This window comes from Hemiscyllium ocellatum, chromosome 36, assembly GCF_020745735.1.
Source record: "Hemiscyllium ocellatum isolate sHemOce1 chromosome 36, sHemOce1.pat.X.cur, whole genome shotgun sequence".
Taxonomy (NCBI): domain Eukaryota; kingdom Metazoa; phylum Chordata; class Chondrichthyes; order Orectolobiformes; family Hemiscylliidae; genus Hemiscyllium; species Hemiscyllium ocellatum.
The window spans coordinates 6,505,177-6,527,043 of NC_083436.1; the positions used below are offsets into that span (position 1 = coordinate 6,505,177).

At 40.4% G+C, this 21,867-nt stretch overlaps 1 protein-coding gene across 8 annotated transcripts in view; it reads left to right on the forward strand.

The window, feature by feature from the left end:
- rapgef2b (Rap guanine nucleotide exchange factor 2b) overlaps nucleotides 1–21,867 on the forward strand; it is a 393,772-nt gene that overhangs the window by 259,043 nt on the left and 112,862 nt on the right. For all 8 annotated transcript variants that reach the window (XM_060851743.1, XM_060851735.1, XM_060851737.1 and 5 more), the window contains 5 exons: nucleotides 4,912–5,089; nucleotides 12,400–12,536; nucleotides 17,953–18,111; nucleotides 19,418–19,570; nucleotides 19,713–19,877. In XM_060851743.1, coding sequence (XP_060707726.1) covers nucleotides 4,912–5,089; nucleotides 12,400–12,536; nucleotides 17,953–18,111; nucleotides 19,418–19,570; nucleotides 19,713–19,877 — 792 coding nt within the window. The remainder of the gene's footprint in view (nucleotides 1–4,911; nucleotides 5,090–12,399; nucleotides 12,537–17,952; nucleotides 18,112–19,417; nucleotides 19,571–19,712; nucleotides 19,878–21,867) is intronic.

Here is a 21,867-nt window from a genome sequence, read left to right on the forward strand (position 1 = left end):
ATGACACCAAAATTGGAGGTGTAGTGGACAGCGGAGAAGGTTACCTCAGATTACAACAGGACCTTGATGAGATGGGCCATTGGGCTGAGAAGTGGCAGATGGCGTTTAATTTAGATAAATGCAAGGTGCTGCATTTTGGAAAAGCAATTCTTCGCAGAACTTATACACTTAATGGTAAGTTCCTAGGGAGTGTTGCTGAACAAAGAGACACTGGAATGCAGGTTCACAGCTCCTTGAAAGTAGAGTCACAGGTAGATAAGATAGTGAAGAAGGCGTTTGGTATCCTTTCCTTTATTGGTCAGAGTATTGCGTACAGGAATAGGGAGGTCATGTTGCGGCTGTACAGGACATTGGTTAGGCCACTATTAGAATATTGTGTGCAGTTATGGTCTCCTTCCTATTGGAAGGATATAAAACTTGCAAGTGTTCAGAAAAGATTTACAAGCATGTAGCTGGGGTTGGAGGATTTGAACTATAGGGAGAGGTTGAATAGGCTGGGGCTGTTTTTCCTGGAGCATCAGAGGCTGAGGGTTGACCTTATAGAGGTTTGTAAAATGGTGAGGGGCATGAATAGGATAAATAGACAGACAGGGTCTTTCCCCTGAGGTGGAGGAGTTGAAAAATGTGGTGCAGGAAAAGCAGCAGGCTAGGCAGCATCCGAGGAGCAGGAGAATCAACGTTTTGGGCATAAGCCCTTCAGGAATGAGGCTGGTTTGTCAAGCGGGCTGAGACAAAGAGTGGGGCGGGGGAGGAAGGGGCGCTGGGAATACGATAGATGGAAGGAGGTGAGGGTGATAGGCCAGAGAGGGGGTGGGGGCGGAGAGGTGGGAAAGAAGATTGCAGGACAAGAGGGCGTTGCTGAATCCGGGGGTTTGGACTGAGATAAGGTGGGGGAGGGGAAATGAGGAAGCTGGAGAAATCTACATTCATCCCATGTGGTTGGAGGGTCCCTAGGTGGAAGATGAGGCGCTCTTCCTCCAGGCATCATTTGGTCAGGGTCTGGCGACGGAGGAGGCCAAGGACCTTGGCCGCCTCCGTCGCCAGACCCTGGCCACACGATGCCTGGAGGACGAGCGCCTCATCTTCCACCTAGGGACCCTCCAACCACATGGGATGAATGTAGATTTCTCCAGCTTCCTCATTTCCCCTCCCCCCACCTCATCTCAGTCCCAACCGCCGGATTCAGCTCTTGACCTACAATCATCTTCCCGACCTCTCCGCCCCCACCCCCTCTCTGGCCTATCACCCTCACCCTCACCTCCTTCCATCTATCGTATTCCCAGCGCCCCTTCCTCCCCCGCCCCACTCTTTGTCTCAGCCCGCTTGGCACACCAGCCTCATTCCTGAAGAAGGGCTTATGCCCAAAACGTCGATTACCCTGCTTCTCGGATGCTGCCTGGTCTGCTGTGTTTTTCCAGCACCACATTTTTCAATTCTGGTCTCCAGCATCTGCAGTCCTCACTTTCTCCTGGGGTGGAGGAATCCAGAATTAGAGGGAGTAGGTTTAGGGTGAGAGTGGAAAGGTATAAAAGAGATCTAAGGAGAAACGTTTTCACGCAGAAGATGGTACGTGTATAGAATGAGCTGCCAGAGGAAATGATGGAGGACAGTACAATTTCAACATTAAAAGGCATCTGGCTGGGTATATGAATAGGAAGGGTTTGGAGGGATATGCGCCAGGTGTTGGCAAATGGGACTAGATTAGGTTGGGATATCTGGTCAGCATGGACGAGTTGGACATGCTGTACATCTCTCTGACTCTGACTCTAAGTGTGAGCTGCATTGCTGAGAGACTGGAGTCACATGTAGTATGGAGGCATCTGCAAATTTAGGTTTTGTTGAGAGGAATGTGAGAATAAATTGAAGTAAACATCTGAGATGTGAACATATTATTTACTTATTGATGTACTTATGTATTGATTTATTGGCTTTACTGAGACTTAATAAAGCACTAAGAAATTTCTGCTGGTGGCTGGTTGGTTTTCAGTTTTTGGCAAGCTTGAACAAATCGTGAAACTGCTTTGGAGGTGCCAGTGTTGGACTGGGATGTACAAAGTTTAAAATCAAGCAACACCAGGTTATAGTCCAACAGGTTTGTTTTGGAGTGCACCTTTCGGAGCTCTGAAAGCTGGTACTTCGAAATAAGCCTGTTGGACTATAACCTGGTGTTATGATTTTTTTTACTCATGAAACTGAATTCTTGATGGCTTATTTCATTGATCTAAGGATAGTATTCTTGCAATATTAATAATATAAAGCTTTATTCACTGCAAATTGACCTTGCACCATTATATCTAGCTAGAGCAGGCAGCACATGATGTGAAATGGACAGAAATTTATTTTTAAAGACTCTAACTAACTCTGCCAGGTTGTCAGAACAGTTGAAAATTCAAATGGTTTAGTAGTATAACTCTTGAAAATGGCTAAAAGAGAGGCATGTTGCTGAAGCTTTTGATCATTCTCTCATCTGGACAAAAGCAAGAATGTTAAATTTCCTGCAATCACAACAATTAATTTATGCAATACTTTTTTTCAGTAGTGAATGCAAGATGCCTATGTGTGACAGATTGATACAATTTCCCCAGCAATCTGTTAAAAATTAAGTAAAAACAAGTTCTTTAAATGTTGAAGTATCATCCCTCAATGTGTGATTTGAAGCCATGCCCCTGAGAAGCACCCCATTATGTACCACTGTGCTAGCGTAATTCACCTGCACATAGAACGATACAGCACAAAACAGGCCCTTCGGCCCGCGATGTTGTGCCAAGCATTTGTCCTTAAAGGTCACCAATGATTCTGACTGCCATTCACACAGACAGCACATTCCATGCCCCTACCACTCTCTGGGTAAAGAACGTACCTCTGACATCGCCCCTATACCTTTCACCCTTCACCTTAAATTTATGTCCCCTTTTGTAACACTCTGTTGTATCCGGGGAAAAAGTCTCTGGCTGTCTACTCTATCTATTCCCCTGATCATCTTGTAAACCTCTATCAAATCACCCCTCATCCTTCTCCATTCCAATGAGAAAGGCCTAGCACTCTCAACCTATCCTCGTACGACCTATTCTCCATTTCAGGCAACATCCTGGTAAATCTCCTCTGCACCCTCTCCAAAGCTTCCACATCTTTCCTAAAATGCGGCGACCAGAATTGCACACAGTACTCCAAATGTGGCCTTACCAAGGTCCTATACAGCTGCAATATCACCTCACAACTCTTGAATTCAATCCCTCTGCTAATGAACGCTAATACACCATAGGCCTTCTTACAAGCTCTATCCACCTGAGTAGCAACTTTCAACGATCTATGAACATAGGCCCAAGATCCCTCTGCTCTTCCACCTTATTAAGAACCCTACCGTTAACCCTGTATTCCACATTCTTATTTGTCCTCCCAAAATGGACAACCTCACACTTGGCAGGATTGAACTCCATCTGCCACTCCTCAGCCCAGCTCTGCATCATATCTAAGTCCCTTTGCAGCTGACAACAGCCCTCCTCACTATCCACAACTCCACCAATCTTTGTATTGTCTGCAAATTTACTGACCCACCCTTCGACTCCCTCTTCCAAATCATTAATAAAAATTACAAACTGCAGAGGATCCAGAACTGATCCCTGTGGAACTCCACTTTGTAACTGGGCTCCAGGCTGAATATTTACCATCTATCACCACTCTCTGACTTTGACCGGTTAGCCAGTTCTCTATCCAACTGGCCAAACTTCCCACTATCCCATGCCTCCTGACTTTTTGCATATGCCTACCATGGGGAACCTTATCAAATGCCTTACTAAAATCCATGTACACTACGTCTGCTGCTCTACCCTCATCCACATGCTTGGTCACCTCCTCAAAAAAATCCAGTTGTTTCACTTGTCAAATATTTACAAACTTTGAATAAAACAGAAAAGTTGATACTGTGTCTAAAGACAAATTCACAAGTGGTTTCTCTCACATTCTGTAAAATCGCTTCAATGTCTGTCGCTGCCATTCAGAAAGAAATAAGGGAATCTTGCAAATGTGCCAATGGCTGAGCAGGCCAAAAGTATATGGATCTTCCCAGCTTTTGCCAGCTGCCTGGAGAGTTGGTATTGAATTGGTTAAGCTTGGTTTCTTATAACTTGAGAATGTTATTCTATTTGGACAAACTGATCACAAGAACTACTGTACTGTTCATATGATACTACTGGGATTTCCAGTGTTCATGTCATTGTGGTTACACAGTAGTTTAGCAGAAAGCCAATAAATGGTAACAAAGAAAATAAGTGAAGTCAACAGGCTACAATGTGAGATCAGCAGGCTGTATGTGGTGTGAATTTTGTATAATTTTTTTTAAAGTTATTTCTCATCTAACTTGTTATACTTAGCATTTTTACAATTTTGGAGTTATTTGTGAGGAAACGTAGATGAAGAGTATATGTAAAATGAGAGCCCAGGAAGATCTGTTTTATATTTCCTGGAGGTGATTAGATCATTCATATTAAATAATGAAGAAAAGCCAGGAAGACCTGAATTTAAGTCTCAACTGCTTCAGCCTGAACAGGTTGATTAGAAAATAGCTAAATAATTTAGAAAACCTAGGTTGACAGCAGCTGGCTTCTTCTTTTGTATGACAATCCAGACACCGAATCTAAACGTGAGCAAAAATTATTTACTTGAATTTAGGCAAAGTATCACAAACCAGGTTTTAAGGATTTTTAAGACACAGCTGCAAAATGCTATCAATGGAAAATCAGGCCAGCTGATTGAAAGAATTAAATACTTGTCGAGTAACGGCATTAATGGGAATTAGAAAAAGGACAACTAATTAATTGGATTTTATAAGAATATCATACTCAACAAATCCAGTACTTTTCTGCTCTTGCTAATTCTTGCTTATGGTGACCATGTTTTCCTTTTTTTGTAAAGGCTACTGAGAGTGAAGCTGGAGATATGGACCTAAGTGGCCTGCCTGAAACTGCAGTAGACTCTGAAGATGATGATGACGAGGAGGACATTGAGAGAGCATCAGACCCACTGATGAGCAGGGACATTGTGAGAGACTGCCTGGAGAAAGATCCTATAGATAGAACAGATGATGATATTGGTGAGTTGGGCCATAAGGTCTAAAGTTGAAAAATACTGGTTTAAGTTTTGAAGGTAATTTGATGCTATATCTCTTTTTTTGCTGTTAAAGTAAAATCCTGAATGTAGCATTACAACATTTCAAATCGCAGAAGGCAGCCATTCAGTTCATTTCATTTGTGCTGAGTCTCTGAAGGAGCTATCCACTTCGTTTCACTCTCTCTTTCTCTGTACTCCTTTAAGTCTGTTCTTTTCCAAACAATTAGCCTTTTCAGCAATAAAGACAGAAAGTGAATCTGATTTATTTTGTAAATTTATTTGCCTGATTTTAATTTTCCCCTGGAGAGGTATGACTGGTGTATGACTTCTAAGAAACTAGTTGGCATATTGTATGTAACCCAAGTGGTCTTTCGCAGGATAATTACAGATAAACAAAGTTGTTTGCTCTATCTAGAAGTACCTCAAAGCCATCCTTCAATAAGACATCCAGATGCTTTCTTAAACAATTCCAAGGTTTTCATCTTCATTTGCTACTTGAAAGATTATTCTATGTATTATGCACACTTCATATGAAGACCCTCTTCCTGATACAAGTCCTAACTGTATATTTGCTAGCTTGTTTTATTTTAATGGGAGTACATCTTACTTGCTTATGGAACTACTGGATGAATATCAGGCCTCTAGGAATTCTGGAGCTGGTCTTTGTTTTGCGTGTCCCAGTATCATAACGTTGTCCCAGTTACATCGGTGTTCTTTGTTGTCAGTGTGTATTGATATGAGGGAGAACTGGTCTGGCCGTTTTGTTGCATGCTAAAGCAGTAATACAAAGACTAGAAAGCATAACCGTCCCTTGGATCCAGTCCAAACTATGGATCAGATACGTGAATGATAACCTCATTATCATTAAACGGGCCAAGTTAGAATGCACATACCACCTTATGAGCAACATATTCACTGGGATCAAATTCATTAGAGAAGGGGAGAAAGATGACTAGAACCTGTTCTTAGACATACTGGTAGAATGAATGAACAATGGTAATTCCTTACCAAAGTGTACATAAAGCTACGTATACTGATCAGATTCTCAACTACAACAGTAACCATCTGAACTTCACAGACAGAGCTTTAGATTAGATTAGATTAAATTACTTCCACTATGGAAACAGGCCCTTCAGCCCAACAAGTCCACACCGACCCTCTGAAGAGGAACCCACCCAGACCCATTCCCCTACATTTACCCCTTCACCTAACACTATGGGCTATTTAGCATGGCCAATTCACCTAACCTGCCCATTTTTGGACTGTGGGAGGAAACCAGAGCACCCAGAGGAAACCCACGCAGACACAGGGAGAATGTCTGTCTGTGTGGAGTTTGCACAGTTGCCTGAGCTGTGTCAAGACTCTATTTTAAATGCGCTATAATACACTGCAATCCCCCCAGCGCTTATCAAAATAGAAGGGGAATATCTATCCAAAGTCTTCGCTGACAGCTTCACCTGCCGATGTCTGGCATACAAAAAACGCCAAGAAGATACTGTGCACCCCAACACTCTGACCACCCTAATTGATATTAGAAATGTCTCCAAACTAACTATTAGACTCCTACACCCTCTGGGAGTAATGACAGTTCATGAACCAACAGTCGCACTTGGCCAGTTTCTATCCAAGACAAAAGACCCCATACTCTCAACATGCAGAACAAATGTGATACACAGAATATCATACAGCAATTGCGAGAAACATTATATAGGACAAACGGGCAGGAAACTCGTCACCAGAATGCATGAGCATCAGCTTGCAACAAAACAAGTTCTCTCTCATACGCACTGACAATGAAGGACACCAGTTCAATTATGATATTGGAACACTCGAAACAAAGACAAGCTCCAGAATTCCTCGAGGCCTGGTATTCATCCACTGGTTCCAGAAACAAACATGTTGAAATAGAAGAAAGTGAGGACTACAGATGCTGGAGATCAGCATCAAAGACGGTGGTGCTGTAAAAGCACAGCCGGTCACGCAGCATCTGATGAGCAGGAGAGTCAATGTTTCGAGCGTAGGCTCTGATGATGCCTGATGAAGAGCTTATGCTTGAAACGCCAACTCTCCTGCTCATCGGATGCTGCCTGACCGGCTGTGTGTTCCCAGCATTACACTCTTTGATGTTGAAATAGACCCCATCTACAGATCACTACAGCACCAAACCGGAAATAGAACCGCCTGCCTTGACCATGTAAATCAGAACATAGAACATTACAGCGTAGTACAGGCCCTTCAGCCCTCTGTTGCGCTGACCTGTGGAACCAATCAGAAGCCCATCAATCCTACACTATTCCATTTTCATCCCTATGCCTATCCAATGACCATTTAAATGTCCTTAAATTAGGTGAGTTTCAAGTCCCAACTTCTCTGAGTAAAGAAACTGTCTGACATCTGTCTTATATCTATCACCCCTCAATTTAAACCTATGTCCTCTTGTGGGCGGCACGGTGGCACAGTGGTTAGCACTGCTGCCTCACAGCGCCAGAGACCTGGGTTCAATTCCCACCTCAGGCGACTGACTATGTGGAGTTTGCACATTCTCCCTGTGTCTGCATGGGTTTCCTCCGGGTACTCCGGTTTCCTCCCACAGTCCAAGGATGTGCAGGTAAGGTGAATTGGCCATGCTAAATTGCCCGTAGTGTTAGGTAGGGGGTAAATGTAGGGGTATGGGTGGGTTGCGCTTCGGCGGGTTGGTGTGGACTTGTTGGGCCGAAGGGCCTGTTTCCACACTGTAAGTAGCGTAATCTATTTGTGCTAGCCATCACCGTTTGAGAAAAACAGCACTCACTGTACACCTTATCTCACCCTCTGATTATCTTGTATGTCTCAATTAAGTCACCTCTCGACCTTCTCTCTAACGAAAAAAGCCTCAATTCCCTTCGCATTTCCTCATAAGACCTTCCCTACTTACCAGACAACATCTGAGTAAACCTCCCCGAAACCTCTCCAAAGCCATCATTTCTATAATGCGGTGAGCAGAACTGTATGCAGTACTCCAAGTGCAGCAGCACCAGAGTTTTGTACAGCTGCAGCGTGATCTTGTGGCTCTGAAACTCAATCCTTCTACCAATGAAAGCTAGCACACTGTATGCCACCTTAATGACCCTATCAACCTGGGTGGAAACTTTCAGGTATCTATGTATGTGGATATTGAGCTCTCTCCGCTCATCTACACTACCAAGAATCTTACCATCAGCTCCGTACCCTTGATTCCTGTTCCACCTTCCAAAGTGAATCACCTCTCACTTTTCCACATAAAACTCCATTTGCCACCTCTCAGCCCATCACTGCAGCTTATCTATGTCCCTCTGTAACCTGCAACATCCTTCAGCATTATCCACAACTCACCAACCTTAGTGTCATCTGCAAATTTATTAATCCACCTTTCCAAGTCCTCATCAAGGTCATTTATAAAAATCTCAAACAGCAGTGGCCCCAAAACCGACCCTTGCGGTACACCACTTGTAACTGAACTCCAGGATGAGCATTTCCCAACAGCCACCACTCTGTCTTCTTTCAGCTAGCCAACTTCTGATTCAAACTGTTAAATCATCCTCAATCCCATGCCTCCATATTTTGTGCAACAGCCTACCATGGGGAACGTTATCAAATGCCTTACTGAAATCCATATACACCACATCAATTGCTTTACCCTCATCCACCTATTTGGTCACCATCTCAAAGAACTCAATAAGGTTTGTGAAGCATGACTTACTCTTCACAAAATCGTGTTGACTGGCCCTAATCAGCTTATTTTTATCTAAATGATTATAAATCATATTTCTTGTAAACTTTTCCAACACTTTACCCACAATCGAAGTAAGGCTCACTGGATTCTAATTACCAGGATTGTCTCTACTTCCCTGTTGGAACAAGGGGACAACATTTGCTATTCTCCAGTCTTCTGGCACTATTCCTGCACACTTTGGACAAAAACTGACCCAGCTAAAGTACTCGAACTATCATGTTTCCAGTCAATATTTGGAAAGTTATAGTCCCCCATATAAAATACCCTGTTACACTCTCTCCTATCCAGAATCATCTTTGCTATCCTGTCCTGTACACCTGTGGAACTATTTGGAGGCCTGCAGAAAACTTCCAATAGGGTGACCTCCTTTCCTGTTTCTAGCCTCAGCCCACACGTCCTTTCTACTATCAGTGCCATGCCTCCCTCCTTTTATCATCATCTCTGATCTTACTGAAACATTTAAATCCCAGAACCTGCAACAACCGTTCCTGTCCCTGCTCTATCCATGTCTCCAAAATGGGTACAACATTGAAGTCCCAGTCCAAAGTTCACCCACCTTATTCCGGGTGATCCTGGTGTTGAAGTAAAAACATTTCAAACCACCTTCCTGCTTGCACTTGTGTCCTTAAGCATATTTCTGACCTCATTACTCTCAATGTCCTGGACACTGGAACTACAATTTAGGTTCCCATTCCCCTGCTGAATTAGTTTAAACCCTCCTGAATAGCATTAGGGAAACACATCCCCCCCCCCCCCCCCCCCCCCCCCCATAAAAAAGGATGTTGGATCCTCTCTGGTTCAGGTGAAGACATTCCTGTTTGTGGAGGTCACATCTACCCCAGAATGAGCCACAATTATCCAGGTATCCAAAACTCACCCTCCCTGCACCATCCCTGTAGCCACGTGTTCAGCTTTTCTCTCTCTGTCTTCCTCACCTTGCTAGCACGTGGCATAGGCGACAAACTAGAGATGATAACTCTGTTAGTGTTCTAGCACTAAGCCTCCCTTCCCCCCCCCCCCCTCCAGCCCCCGATGTCTGCCTTAAATCCCAATCTGTTTTCGTACATAAGTTGTTAGTATCAATGTGGACTACGAGTTTGGGCTGCTCCTCCTCCCTTCAAGGATCGCCTCTTATCTTTTCCCCCAAACTATGGAGTCCCCAGTGCCAAATGCTCTGCTCATCTCTCTGCTTCCCTTCTGACAAGAGGGAACAGAGACAGGGACAGACTCTGTGCCAGAGACCTGTACCCCATGGCTTACTTCTGGTAAGTTCAAACCCCACCCCCAACAGTATTCAAAATAGTGTACTTGTTTTTGAGGGGAACGGCCAGTGGGGTTCCTTGCACTGCTTGCCAGTTCCATTTCCGTCCACTGACAGTAACAGTTCTCGGTAGATCGCAACAGCAGTGCTTCATTCGAATGTTACACAGCACTGAAGATGTCACCCTGTTGGGAGACAAAATGCTTGTCGAAAAATCAGCTGGCTCAGCAAATTAACGTACAACTTCAATATTACTGATAATGCAAGTTCTTCTTGGTGTCATCAATCTGCTGGCATTTCCACTCAAAAGCTGACATTTTTGAAACCTACCACCTTATCTTAAATTATCCTTTCTTCTGTAACATCCTTGAATGCATTATTGCTTCTCATTTGAGAAGATTTATTACATAACTAGTAGATTCATTTCACGGATTTTACTGAGAAAAGGAAGTGATGTAAGATGGGCTGGCAGATTTTAAAGAGATTAGCTTTTGAGTGGCGAAGTAAGTAGATTTAATTGTAAAAAGGACAAACCTGAGAAGAGAGAATCACTATTATCAAGTAATGTGTGTGCGCGTGTGTGTGTGTGTGTGTGTGTGTGTGGCGCGGCAGGAGGAGGGGTGGGGTGGAGCAGTACCGTGCAGGGAATTTTTGTGTACTCGTTTAGTGGAAGCCAGAGTCCAGAACAAGAGGTCTCATTAGTTAATAACCTTAGCTTGAGAACATGAAGAGAGGTAAGGTAGAGGAAAGGAAGAGATCTGAAGTTAGGATTAGGATAATGGGCAATACCGGAGAGAATGTGAGGCTGATGAGCTGAGGGAAACCGGGAAAGTAGCAGAGCAACTGAATAGATTATCTTAATTTTTGTTCAAAAAAAATCAAAATTTTCACATTAATATTTGCTAATTAGGGTGAAGAAGGCAAGAGTGTGTAGTTGAATGGTTAGTAGTGGTGAGAAGCTTGTTTTTTTTGTACCTTCCTGGATGATCATTAAAATGTGACAAATGATCACTGATAAATGATCTAACTGGATTGAATGCTTTGATTTGATCTGATTTGATTTATTTATTTGTGCATATATTTTATTTCAAAATACAGCAAAATGTGTTATATAGTTGTCACTCTGCAGTATCATCTTAGAATATAGAAAAAGAAACCAAAACATAGAATATGAAGGCAGAAAAATGAAGAAAAAGTGTTCAACTTTCGGCTTCTCCTTGTCAAATGCCCCCGCCTTAGGCCTGGTTGCCAGGCACAAAGTCCCCGTTGCTGCCCTAGGAGACAGTGTTTTGCAGTATATTCAAAGCAGTTAGATTTTGATAGGGAAAGGATTCAAAGGTTGTGGGCCCAAACAATGACTGCGGAGCTGAGACCACAGCAAGATTAGACTTTGTCTTTATCAAATGATGGAACAAACTCAAATACTACCAACTTCCTTGACTGCTTGGAAGTCACCCTTTCCTCCTCTGCCTGTACAATCTTAAGATCCTGGGTGACCACTCTCATCCCAAACTCCACCATGTTGCTTTACTCTGCTCTAATCTGACCCTCATTTATGCTGCTCCACTCTACTCTAATCATGCCTCCAGTATGCAGAGTGATAATTTTCCATGTTTCTGCACTGAAGGATCAGCATTTCCATTGGCTACTCTGACTCTGTGTATATAGACATAGAAATTTTTACTTTGATTTCATGAATCAATTTTTTAAAATCTGTCTGAAGCTGGTACAGAAAAAATCAAATCCAACCACACACACCTGCATTCATACAGATTGCTACAGATCATGAAAGACTCTCTCAACCTTTTCATGGTCATATAGTAATTGACAATAAGTGATTGTGTCAGCAAAGCCCACATTGAATTAACTAATCAAAAGTATGTGACTTTCAGCTTTCAGCTGCCTATCACCTTTTAATTCTTAACCCTCTGACATTTTTTTTTTAAGTTTTCTGTGCACGAGAATGTTTCAATGAAGCTCAATGTAAACTCATTTAGTTTGGTACTTTATAGCCTGACCCACTAAGAATTTTCAACTTTATTTCAAATTTCCAATGTCAATGTTTTAAGAAGATAGAAATGTTATTATTTATGAACAGTTCATGATATCTTGGTACTCTGGAGTAGAGAATTTGTATTATATTGTTGTCCTGGGATGTTTAAGCAGGTCAAAGTGTGTGAGCTGATTCCTGGAAGGAGTATATACGTTGAGCTATTCAAATATTTGCTGAAGGTTTCCTGTTTCTAGAATTCTACTTTGTGTTTTTCTTTTTCCCATGCAGAACAATTGTTGGAATTCATGCATCAACTGCCAGCTTTTGCGAACATGACCATGTCAGTCAGAAGAGAACTTTGTGCTGTGATGGTGTTTGCTGTAGTGGAGCGGGCAGGCACGATAGTACTCAATGATGGTGAAGAGGTTTGTATTTCAATCAGTTTGTCGAATTTTGATTACTCACATAAGAACAGAAAATGTGAGGTGGTAGGTTTTACTTTTATGTACTAATAAATCTTTAAATTGAAATTCTACGCTAATTTATGAAGATTAGTATTATGGAAAATTACCTGAAGATCAATTGAATATATTCATTTTGTAGCTTTCAAACTTAACTCGCTTTTTCTTGGCAGAACTAGTATTTTGTAAATTTGGCCATCGTTGGCAAAATTTAGAGTTACAGAACATTCTGGATAAATGGAAAATGTTGAATTATTTTGATAGAAAACTATTGCAGATCTCACATGAGTAATTAGCAAATGGATTAGATAGGAACTAAACATTTGTTTATTTCAGGGGAGTAGGGGTGGGGGAACAATCATTTCTAAAGTTTGCCTTCTAACTGTAAGACCTCATGATTTGAAAGTTGTTTCCTATTCTAAGTAAGCAATTTGTTTTTTTTAAACTGAAGACCTATCACTAATCATTGAATAAGAAGGTGATTAAACTACTGACCATTACAAGTATTTTGTTATGGTAATGCCACTGCTAAAAATCAAACAGGAACAGAATAAAGTTGTTATTACAGTAGATTTCATCTTATACCTACATTTGTTTCACATTATCCAAAGCACTTGATCAACAATTCTTTTGAACTATTTGTTGGTTAATTTGCATGTTATCTGTTTAGTTTTGGTATTGTGTATTATTGTACAAACAATGAGACTGAATATCCAAAATTCTTCAGAGAGTAAACGTTAAAGTAATAAAACATGTTTTATGCTGACCGTGTTTAAGGACACTTTTAGCGATAAAGTTACTAACACCATCAATCACGTATACATATTAAAATACTGCAGATGCTGGCAACCTGGAATAAAAGTAGGATGTGCTGAAGAATTTCAGGTCTAGTAGCATCTGTGTTAGGGAAACAGTTATTGTTTCAAGTGCAATGATGAGGGTCATTTTGAACTTGAAGCAATAGTTCTTTCTTTCTCCACAGATGCTACCAAGTGTACTGGGTTCTTGTAGCACTTTGTTTTCATTTAACAACGTATGCATGCTTTTCTAAGAATTTCTGATATAGTGTGGAACCTGCACGGACCATTGGAACTATCAGTACGTAGTAGCTGGATTGAGCAGATTACAGCTTTTCATACACCTCTGTTGGGAGCCTGATTCTGGTTTTTGGGTAATGCATGGTATAAGAGCATGCAGAATAGACTTAATGTGTTATCCTGACTGTTCAAAATTCAATGCTGTTTGTGTAAATTATTACCTGTCATGAAGGAACAAGTAGCCTTTCAGAGCAATTGTCAAATTACTGTCAAAGCTGTGTGTGTGTGTGTGCGCGCGCGCGTGTGTGTCTAAGTAACTGGGCAGTTGAGTTTTGAGGCATGCAAAGGCAATCCAGAGCTTATATTTCCTAAACTGTGTCCCTCCTTGGTCAGCGCAGTAGCATTAACAATGTCAAGTGTATCCCATATCATAGAATCACGGGGAAATTTGTAGCACAGAAATAAGACAGTCAGTTCAAAGGATGGCTTCATGGGTCGAGACAAGTCTTTGGAGTTTAAAATTGTTTTAATTTTTTTAAGTTATGGCTTTATCTAAATCCGTCTTCCTTGTGGGTGTATTTTTCTCATGTGCCAGCCTATCAACCCCTTCAAAAGATCTTTACCAGCTCAATTGATAAGCCTTGTCTTTCCTGGAGAAAAGATCCTCAGTCTGTTCAGTTTTGGCAAGGAACACCAATGCCTCCATTTTTAAAAAAAAAATACATTTGAGGGCAGAATTCAGCACAATTTTCCCATTTGTGTAGCTGTTGCTGTCAGGGTCTATGCTTATTGCCTAGCCCTAATAGTTCTTGAGGAAATGATTTTTTTCTTCTTATTTATTCATTTTGTGAGATTGCTGGTTGGCCAGCATTTATTGCCTGTCCCTAGTTGCCCTTGTGAACGTAATGGTGAACTGCTGCCTTGAATTGCTGAAGTTCACCTGCTGTAGGTTCACCCACAGTGCCATTAGGTTGCGGATTCCAAGATTTTGACTCAGCAACAGTGAAGGAATGGCAATCTATTTCCAAGTCAGCATAGTGATTGGCTTGGAGGGGAACTTGAAAGTAAAGGTGTTCCCATATATCTGCTGCTCTTGACTTTCTAAATGGAAGTGGGTGTGGGTTTGGAAGGTGCTGTCTGTGGATCTTTGGTGAATTTCTGCAGTGCATCTTGTACACAGTACATATTGCTGTTAACTTGATTCCATCAAACAGGTAAATTAGGGACTTTGTTTGCCTTGGTTACATCATTAACTTTTGTGGTGATTCTGGGAGCAGTGAGACATGAGAATCAATGCAGTGTCCCAAGTGAGTCGTGACACATGAAGCAGCTGAAGACAGTTGCCTAGGACACTACCTTGAGGACCTCCTGCAGAATATCTGTATTGGAGCTGAGGGTATTGATCGCCAATAACCACAACCGTCTATTTTTCTATTGGCTCCTTAATGCCACTATTGGGGAAATGTGGCTTCAATGTCCCAGGCAGTCACTGTCACCTTACTCCTGGAATTGTCCTTATTTGCAATGATCTGCCTGCAAAACAAAACATTTCACTATACCTAAGTACACATGACAGCAATAAATCAAATTGAATTCAGCTCTTTGGTTCATGTTTACAACAAGACTATATAAAGTCGAGAGCTGACTGGCTCTAATGGAACCCAAACTGAGAGTGAGAGGACTGATTGTTGCTAACGTTACTGATGATCGAGAGTAGACTGATGAGGCAGAAATTGATCGGGTTGGATTTGTCCTGCTTTTATGTGTGCAGGACATATCTGGGCAGTTGCCCACAATGTCTGGTAGATGCCAGTGTTGGTTTTGGCTAGGGATGCGGCAAATTTTAGTCCACATGTTTTCAGTGGTATTGCTAGAATGTCGTCTGGGCCCATAGCCCTTTCAGTATCCAATGCCTCCCGCCATTTCTTGATGTCACATGCCGAGTAAATCAAATTGGCTGAAAACTGGTACCTTGGATGCTGGAGCTGCTGGAGGAGGCCCGAGATAGATTATGCATTTGGCATTTCTGGCTGAAGATTGTTACCAATATATTATCCATATGTTTTGCACTGGTGTGATGTGTTCTGCAATCATTGAAGATGGAGATATTTGTATAGCCTCTTAGTGTTATTTAATCATCTGTAAATTGATTCGTCAGGGTTGCAGAAATTAGATCTGTCTGATCACTTGCTGCTTTGCTTTGTAGTAGCTGCAAAGGTTAATGTTTCATTTTTAGGAATAAATAGTGTTGCTCATGGCATGCACTCTTTATTTATACCAGTCCCATGGATTGATGCTAATGGCAGATTGGGGACACGAGAACAATCTGACAGTTATTGATGGCCCACAGTACCCCGTGGATGTCCAATCCTGACTCGCTAGATTTATTTGAAATTTCTCCTAATAGCATGGTGATAGTGCCACATGACATAATGGAGGATGTCTTCACATTGTAGATGGGACTTGGCTTCCACAATGGAAACAAGGAGTTCTACTGTGGTTTCAGAGGGAGCAGTTTACCTGTTTGAGCTCCCTAAGGTCTTAATAGTTATCCTGACCAAATATAATTATGTTTGCTGCTAACATGCAATAAAATGAAAACAAATAAAATAAAATCCAACCACAGAATGTGTGCAATCCAGTGTACCATGGACAATAATTGTTTACCATACCTTCCTATTTACCATGATTTGGAGATGCCGGTGTTGGACTGGGGTGTACAAAGTTAAAAATCACACAATACCAGATTATAGTCCAACAGGTTTAATTGGAAGCACACTAGCTTTCGAAGCGATGCTCCTTCATCAGATGATTGTGGAGGGCTCGATCGTAACACAGAATTTATAGCAAAAATTTGCAGTGTGATGTGACTGAAATTATACATTGAAAAATTGATTGTCTGTTAAGCCTTTCATCTGTTCGAATACAGTGATAGTTTCACTTCTTTCATGTGTAAATCACAAAACCCTTTTTTTAAAAAGTTGCATTCTTGGGTTAGCTGTTAACAATGGTGATAGCTAGACAACATGTTGTAGGTGTTAGCCTCTTGTGTTCTCTGTCTATGACCTGATGTTTAGATTGATTCTAATCTAAAAATTGAGTTAACAAAGGTTTGCATAAATTCATGCAGTTTTTGAGCTCAGAGTTCTACATATATTTTGTGGGGCGAATTTGTACTTGCAGAGTTACATTGCACTTTGCTCAAAAACTGCATGAATTTATGTAAAACTCTGTTATCTCACTTTTGAGATTAGAATCAATCTAAACATCAGGTCATAGACAGAGAACACAGGGGGCTAACACCTTCAACATGTTGTCTAGCTATCACCATTGCTAACAGCTAACCCGAGAATGCAACTTTAAAGAAAAGGGTTTTGTGATTTACACATGAAAGAAGTGAAACTATCATGGTATTCTAACAGACAATCAATTTTTCAATGTATAATTTCAGTTACATCACACTGCAAATTTTTGCTATAAATTCTGTGTTACGATCGAGCCCTCCACAATCACCTGATGACCTGTTGGACTATAACTTGGTGTTGTGTGATTTTTAACTTCCTATTTACCATTACCTTTTCCCAAGTTTGACTTCACAAATGTACATGGTTTCAACATTTCACACTTTTATCAGAATGCACTCTCTTTAACTTGGAAATATAGTGTGTCCCTTGCTTGTTGCCACTGATTTTAATCTGAAGGTAGTGAATGTATGTGTACCAGCTCCCAAGGTTCAAATAATTATGACCATCTTGCTTTCTAAGAACTCTATAGATACTATACAGTGGTATATCCTCTATCTCTAATCACTAGTTAGGACCAAAATAAGGCAAAAACAGTGAAGATTTTAGTAATAAATACCTCAAATACCCTTAAAGTTAACCACATACTGGTAGACATGGCAAATACCATAAAACACTACAAAGTCTAAATTCCAGAATACTTTTAGAAGTTTGGCATGTCATGTGATTTTTCGGGTCAGATAATTGGAGTTTCCTTATTTGTTGGTCGCAATACATGCTTTGATCTATAATGTGTATCTTAAACCAAAAATTGTTAGTGTAGAGTAATTTGTTAACTACATCATAAGACTAATGGTATTTTCCACTGTGATTTTTGATAAATGTTGTTTGTCATTGCCTTCATTATTCTAAAGCTAAAGAAGTAAATCATTTATTCTGAAATATAAAAATATTTTTAAAACCAATTCAGTTTTCAATAGAGAGAATGAATTGACGTCGCAAAACCGCAATGTTAAAAGAATGAATGATCTGAAATTTTTTTTATATTAGCAGAATTTATTCATATAAATATTTTCAATAATTTAACTTCTCTTATACTAGCTTGACTCTTGGTCAGTCATTTTAAATGGTTCTGTAGAAGTCACATATTCAGATGGAAGGCTGGAAATCCTATGCATGGGCAATAGCTTTGGTGTCTCTCCTACTCTGGAGAAGGAATACATGAAGGGAGTGATGAAAACAAAGGCTGATGACTGCCAGGTAATTGAGTTCATTTTAATCATTATTATCTGAATTTCTCATTTGGAGAAATTCAGTTGGAGTTTAAAGTTCTGTATTAAGTAGTAAAAGAAAATTTTGAACTAATGAGATTCTGCACCTAAGTAAAAATGAAAGTATTATCCCACTGATGACTGCAGTAATTTCTGTTAACTGTAAGCCCAGCAAATTGTAATGATGTTTCCAGCCAGTGTGGTTTCAATAGACTGTACTTGCCACTGAATATATAGGTAATCCTTCGTTGCACAGGAAGTAATTCCATCTGTGTTGTATGAGGTACATAATTTTTGAGACAAATTGAATTTTTAGTAGGAAAAATGTAGATGTTATCAAATGATACGCTAAAAAAAATTTATGGAATGCATCTTTTATTTTTAGATTAATAATTTTAGCATTAAAGATCTTTTGTTAGTATCCCTGCAGTGTGGAAACAGCCCATTTGACCCATCGAGTTGGCACCACCCCTCCAAAGAGCATCGCACTTGAACCCACCCTTCTTTCCGATAACCCTGCATTTCGCATGGCTAATCTACCTAACCTGCACATCCTTGGACACGATCGGCAATTTAGCACGGCCAATTCCATCTAGTCTGAACATCTTTGGAAAGTGTGAGGAAACCTACACAGATATAGGCCAAATGTGCAGATTCCACGCAGACATTCTCTTAAGGCTGAAATTGAACCCAGGCCCCTGGCACTTTAGTGCAGCAGTATTAACCACTGAGCCACTCTGCCCTCACTTTTTTTTAAGAAAAATTCAAAACTTTTTAAAATCAAGTTGTTTCTCCGTGTCGAGATGTTGCTCGTAGTATTCTGTAATTTCACGTGGCATTTTACATGTGATTTCTTTAAATCAATCCTATTAGCACTTAGGACAAATATAATTTTTACCTTTTTTAAGGACATTTTGTTGCAAGAGCTTTCAAATATTATGGATGGGGCACACTAACCATTGTCGAAATCGGGAGATTATGCTGTGTTTTCATAGGGCTTCCCCCTATTTTCCCCATGAGAATCCTGAATAATTATGTGCTGTATTTGTAAAACAAGTCTAATCTGTAAACTAGAGTATGAACACTGAAGCAAATTCCTAACATTTAGTAATTTTTTTGTTTTGATTATTCAATTCAGATGTGCTAGCTGCAAATGAGGTTTAGCAGAAACTAATAATGGCTGTACTAACTTAAATTAGTACTGAAATTACCTCTTAACCCATGTACATAGGTATAAATAGCATTACTGCGTGTACAAGTTTTTCTAATGTAACATTTTCTGTGATCTGTGGCAGTTTGTGTGCATAGCCCAGCAAGACTATTGTCGAATCCTCAACCAGGTGGAAAAGAATATGCAGAAAGTTGAGGAGGAGGGGGAGATTGTTATGGTAAAAGAACATCGAGAATTAGATCGCACTGGAACCAGGAAAGGGCATATTGTCATAAAGGTAATTATAACCAAAGAAGATAGTAAAGGAATGTTTAAATACATCAGAAAAAAGTGTCTATTCTGTCTGTTGTATCTATAAGCTAATTTTACAGTTCTATTTAGCATGTATCTAACTATCTGTTCTATATGCATTATGTTAGGGAACGGCTGAACGGTTAACAATGCACCTAGTGGAAGAGCATTCAGTGGTGGATCCCACATACATAGAAGATTTTTTATTAACATACAGGACCTTCTTATCAAGCCCAATGGAAGTTGGGAAGAAATTGCTGGAGTGGTTTAATGACCCAAGTCTCAGGGACAAGGTAGCCAAAAAAAAATGCATGATATGCCTTTTAGGTCTGTAATAATAAGTAACTTGCTTTAGCTGATACATTTCTTTCCTTTGCCAATGATTAATAACAAGAAGGACTTGCATTTTTCACAACCACTGCATATCTCCTAGTCAGTCAACTACTTTTTGAAATGCTGTTATCATTGTACTGCAGGAAATATGGTTATTAATTTACATTCAACAAGTTCATACACAGATAATGGCCAGATAATCTGTTGATGATAAATGCTTGAATGTTGGCTAAAACACAGGGATAACTCTTCTTTAAAACAGTGTTATTAGGCCTTTTACATCCAAGTGAGCAGGTAAATGGGGCCTCAGTTCAGCATTTTATGTAAAGAATGATACTGTCAACAGTAGAGTGCTCCCTTGGTACTGTCAGCCTTGACTTTTTTGTTCAAGCCCTGAGGTGGAACTTAAACTTGGGAACTTGTGATTCAGGTATCTTTGCATGCTCAACATAAATGCAAAGAAATTTGAGTAGAAAGATTGATTTGTAATTATGTTCATTGATAATATGCTTTGGATATTGTTTGGTGGCAAAGAAGTCTGACTTGAACTGTTATTCATTTGACACAGCTTTTATAGTCTGCCTATGTGTAACTTGTTACCTTTTATTCTGAATTGGTGTTGATCAATTAATTTTATCAGTCATTTGGCAGCAATTTTCAGGAATTTTACAAACCTGTCTTTCTCTCGCCTTCATTTTTCTTGTCCTTACAAAAGTTGCAGTGCTGGACAGTAGCATAGGGGTAATGTTAATGGGCTGGTAATCTGGTGGCCTGGACGTATGTACCAATGATATGTATTCAAAGGTATATTTAGCTCATAAATCCAGAATGAGATGCTAATCACATTGACATGAAGCTGTGCACTGTTGTAAAATCCTTCTGATACTATACTGCTCTTCAGGGGAGGAAATCTGACATCATTACGAAGTGTGTCTACATGTGACTCCAGACTTGCAGTAATATGATTGAAACGTAACGGCCCAGCATAACTAATTTTAAAATTATGTTACAAGTTTTTTTAATTCACTTGTGGGACCTGGCAAGTCAGCATTTATTACCCATCCATAGTTGCCCTTGAGAAGGTAGTGTTGAGCTGCCTTCTTGAACTGTTGTAGTTTGTGTCATCAGGGAGGGAATTCCAGGATCTTGAGTCAATGACAGTGAAGTATTTCCAAGTCAGGATGGTGAGTGGTTTGGAGAGGAAATTGCAGGTTGGGCAGTTCCCATGTATCTGCTACTCTTGTCCTTCTAGGTAGATATGGGTTTGGAAGTTCCATTTAAAGATCTTTGGTGAATTTCTGCAGTGCAACTTGTAGATAGTACTGCGGCTACTGAGCGTCGCTGGTAGAGGAAGTGGATGTTTGTGGATGTGATATCAATCAAATGGCTGCTTTGTCACAAGTGGTGTCAAGCTTCTTGAATGTTTTTGGAGGTGCACTTATCCAGGCAAGAGGAGAGTGAATTTCGTAGCAGTTGATACAACTGAGTGATTTGCTAAGCCATTTCAGCGGTCAACATTGCTGTTAGTCTGTGAATGAGGATGGCGGATTTCCTTCCCTGAAGAACATGAATCAGCCAAATGGGTTTTCCTACAATTAACGGTTTCATGGTCTTCACTAAATACTTTCAAAAATTTTTTTCAACTGATTTCAAGTTTCTCCCATCTGCTGTGGCGAGATTCAAACCTTGGTTCCCAGAACATTAGCCGAATTTCTGGATTAATAGTCTAGCGATCAACATTAAGCTACCGTCTCCCCATATTTCACTCTTTCTGAAGACATCCCTATCCTGCATTTGGCAGAGTGTTGCAAAATTTTTAGAAGGTCTGTATGCTTCAGTAAACTATGAAACACGTGATTATTGTACAAGTAAACTGAAGTGTTTTGAGAATTTTAAAATCTAATTACTTTTAGTTCCTGTAATTTGAAGTGAATGCATTATTTCATGCAT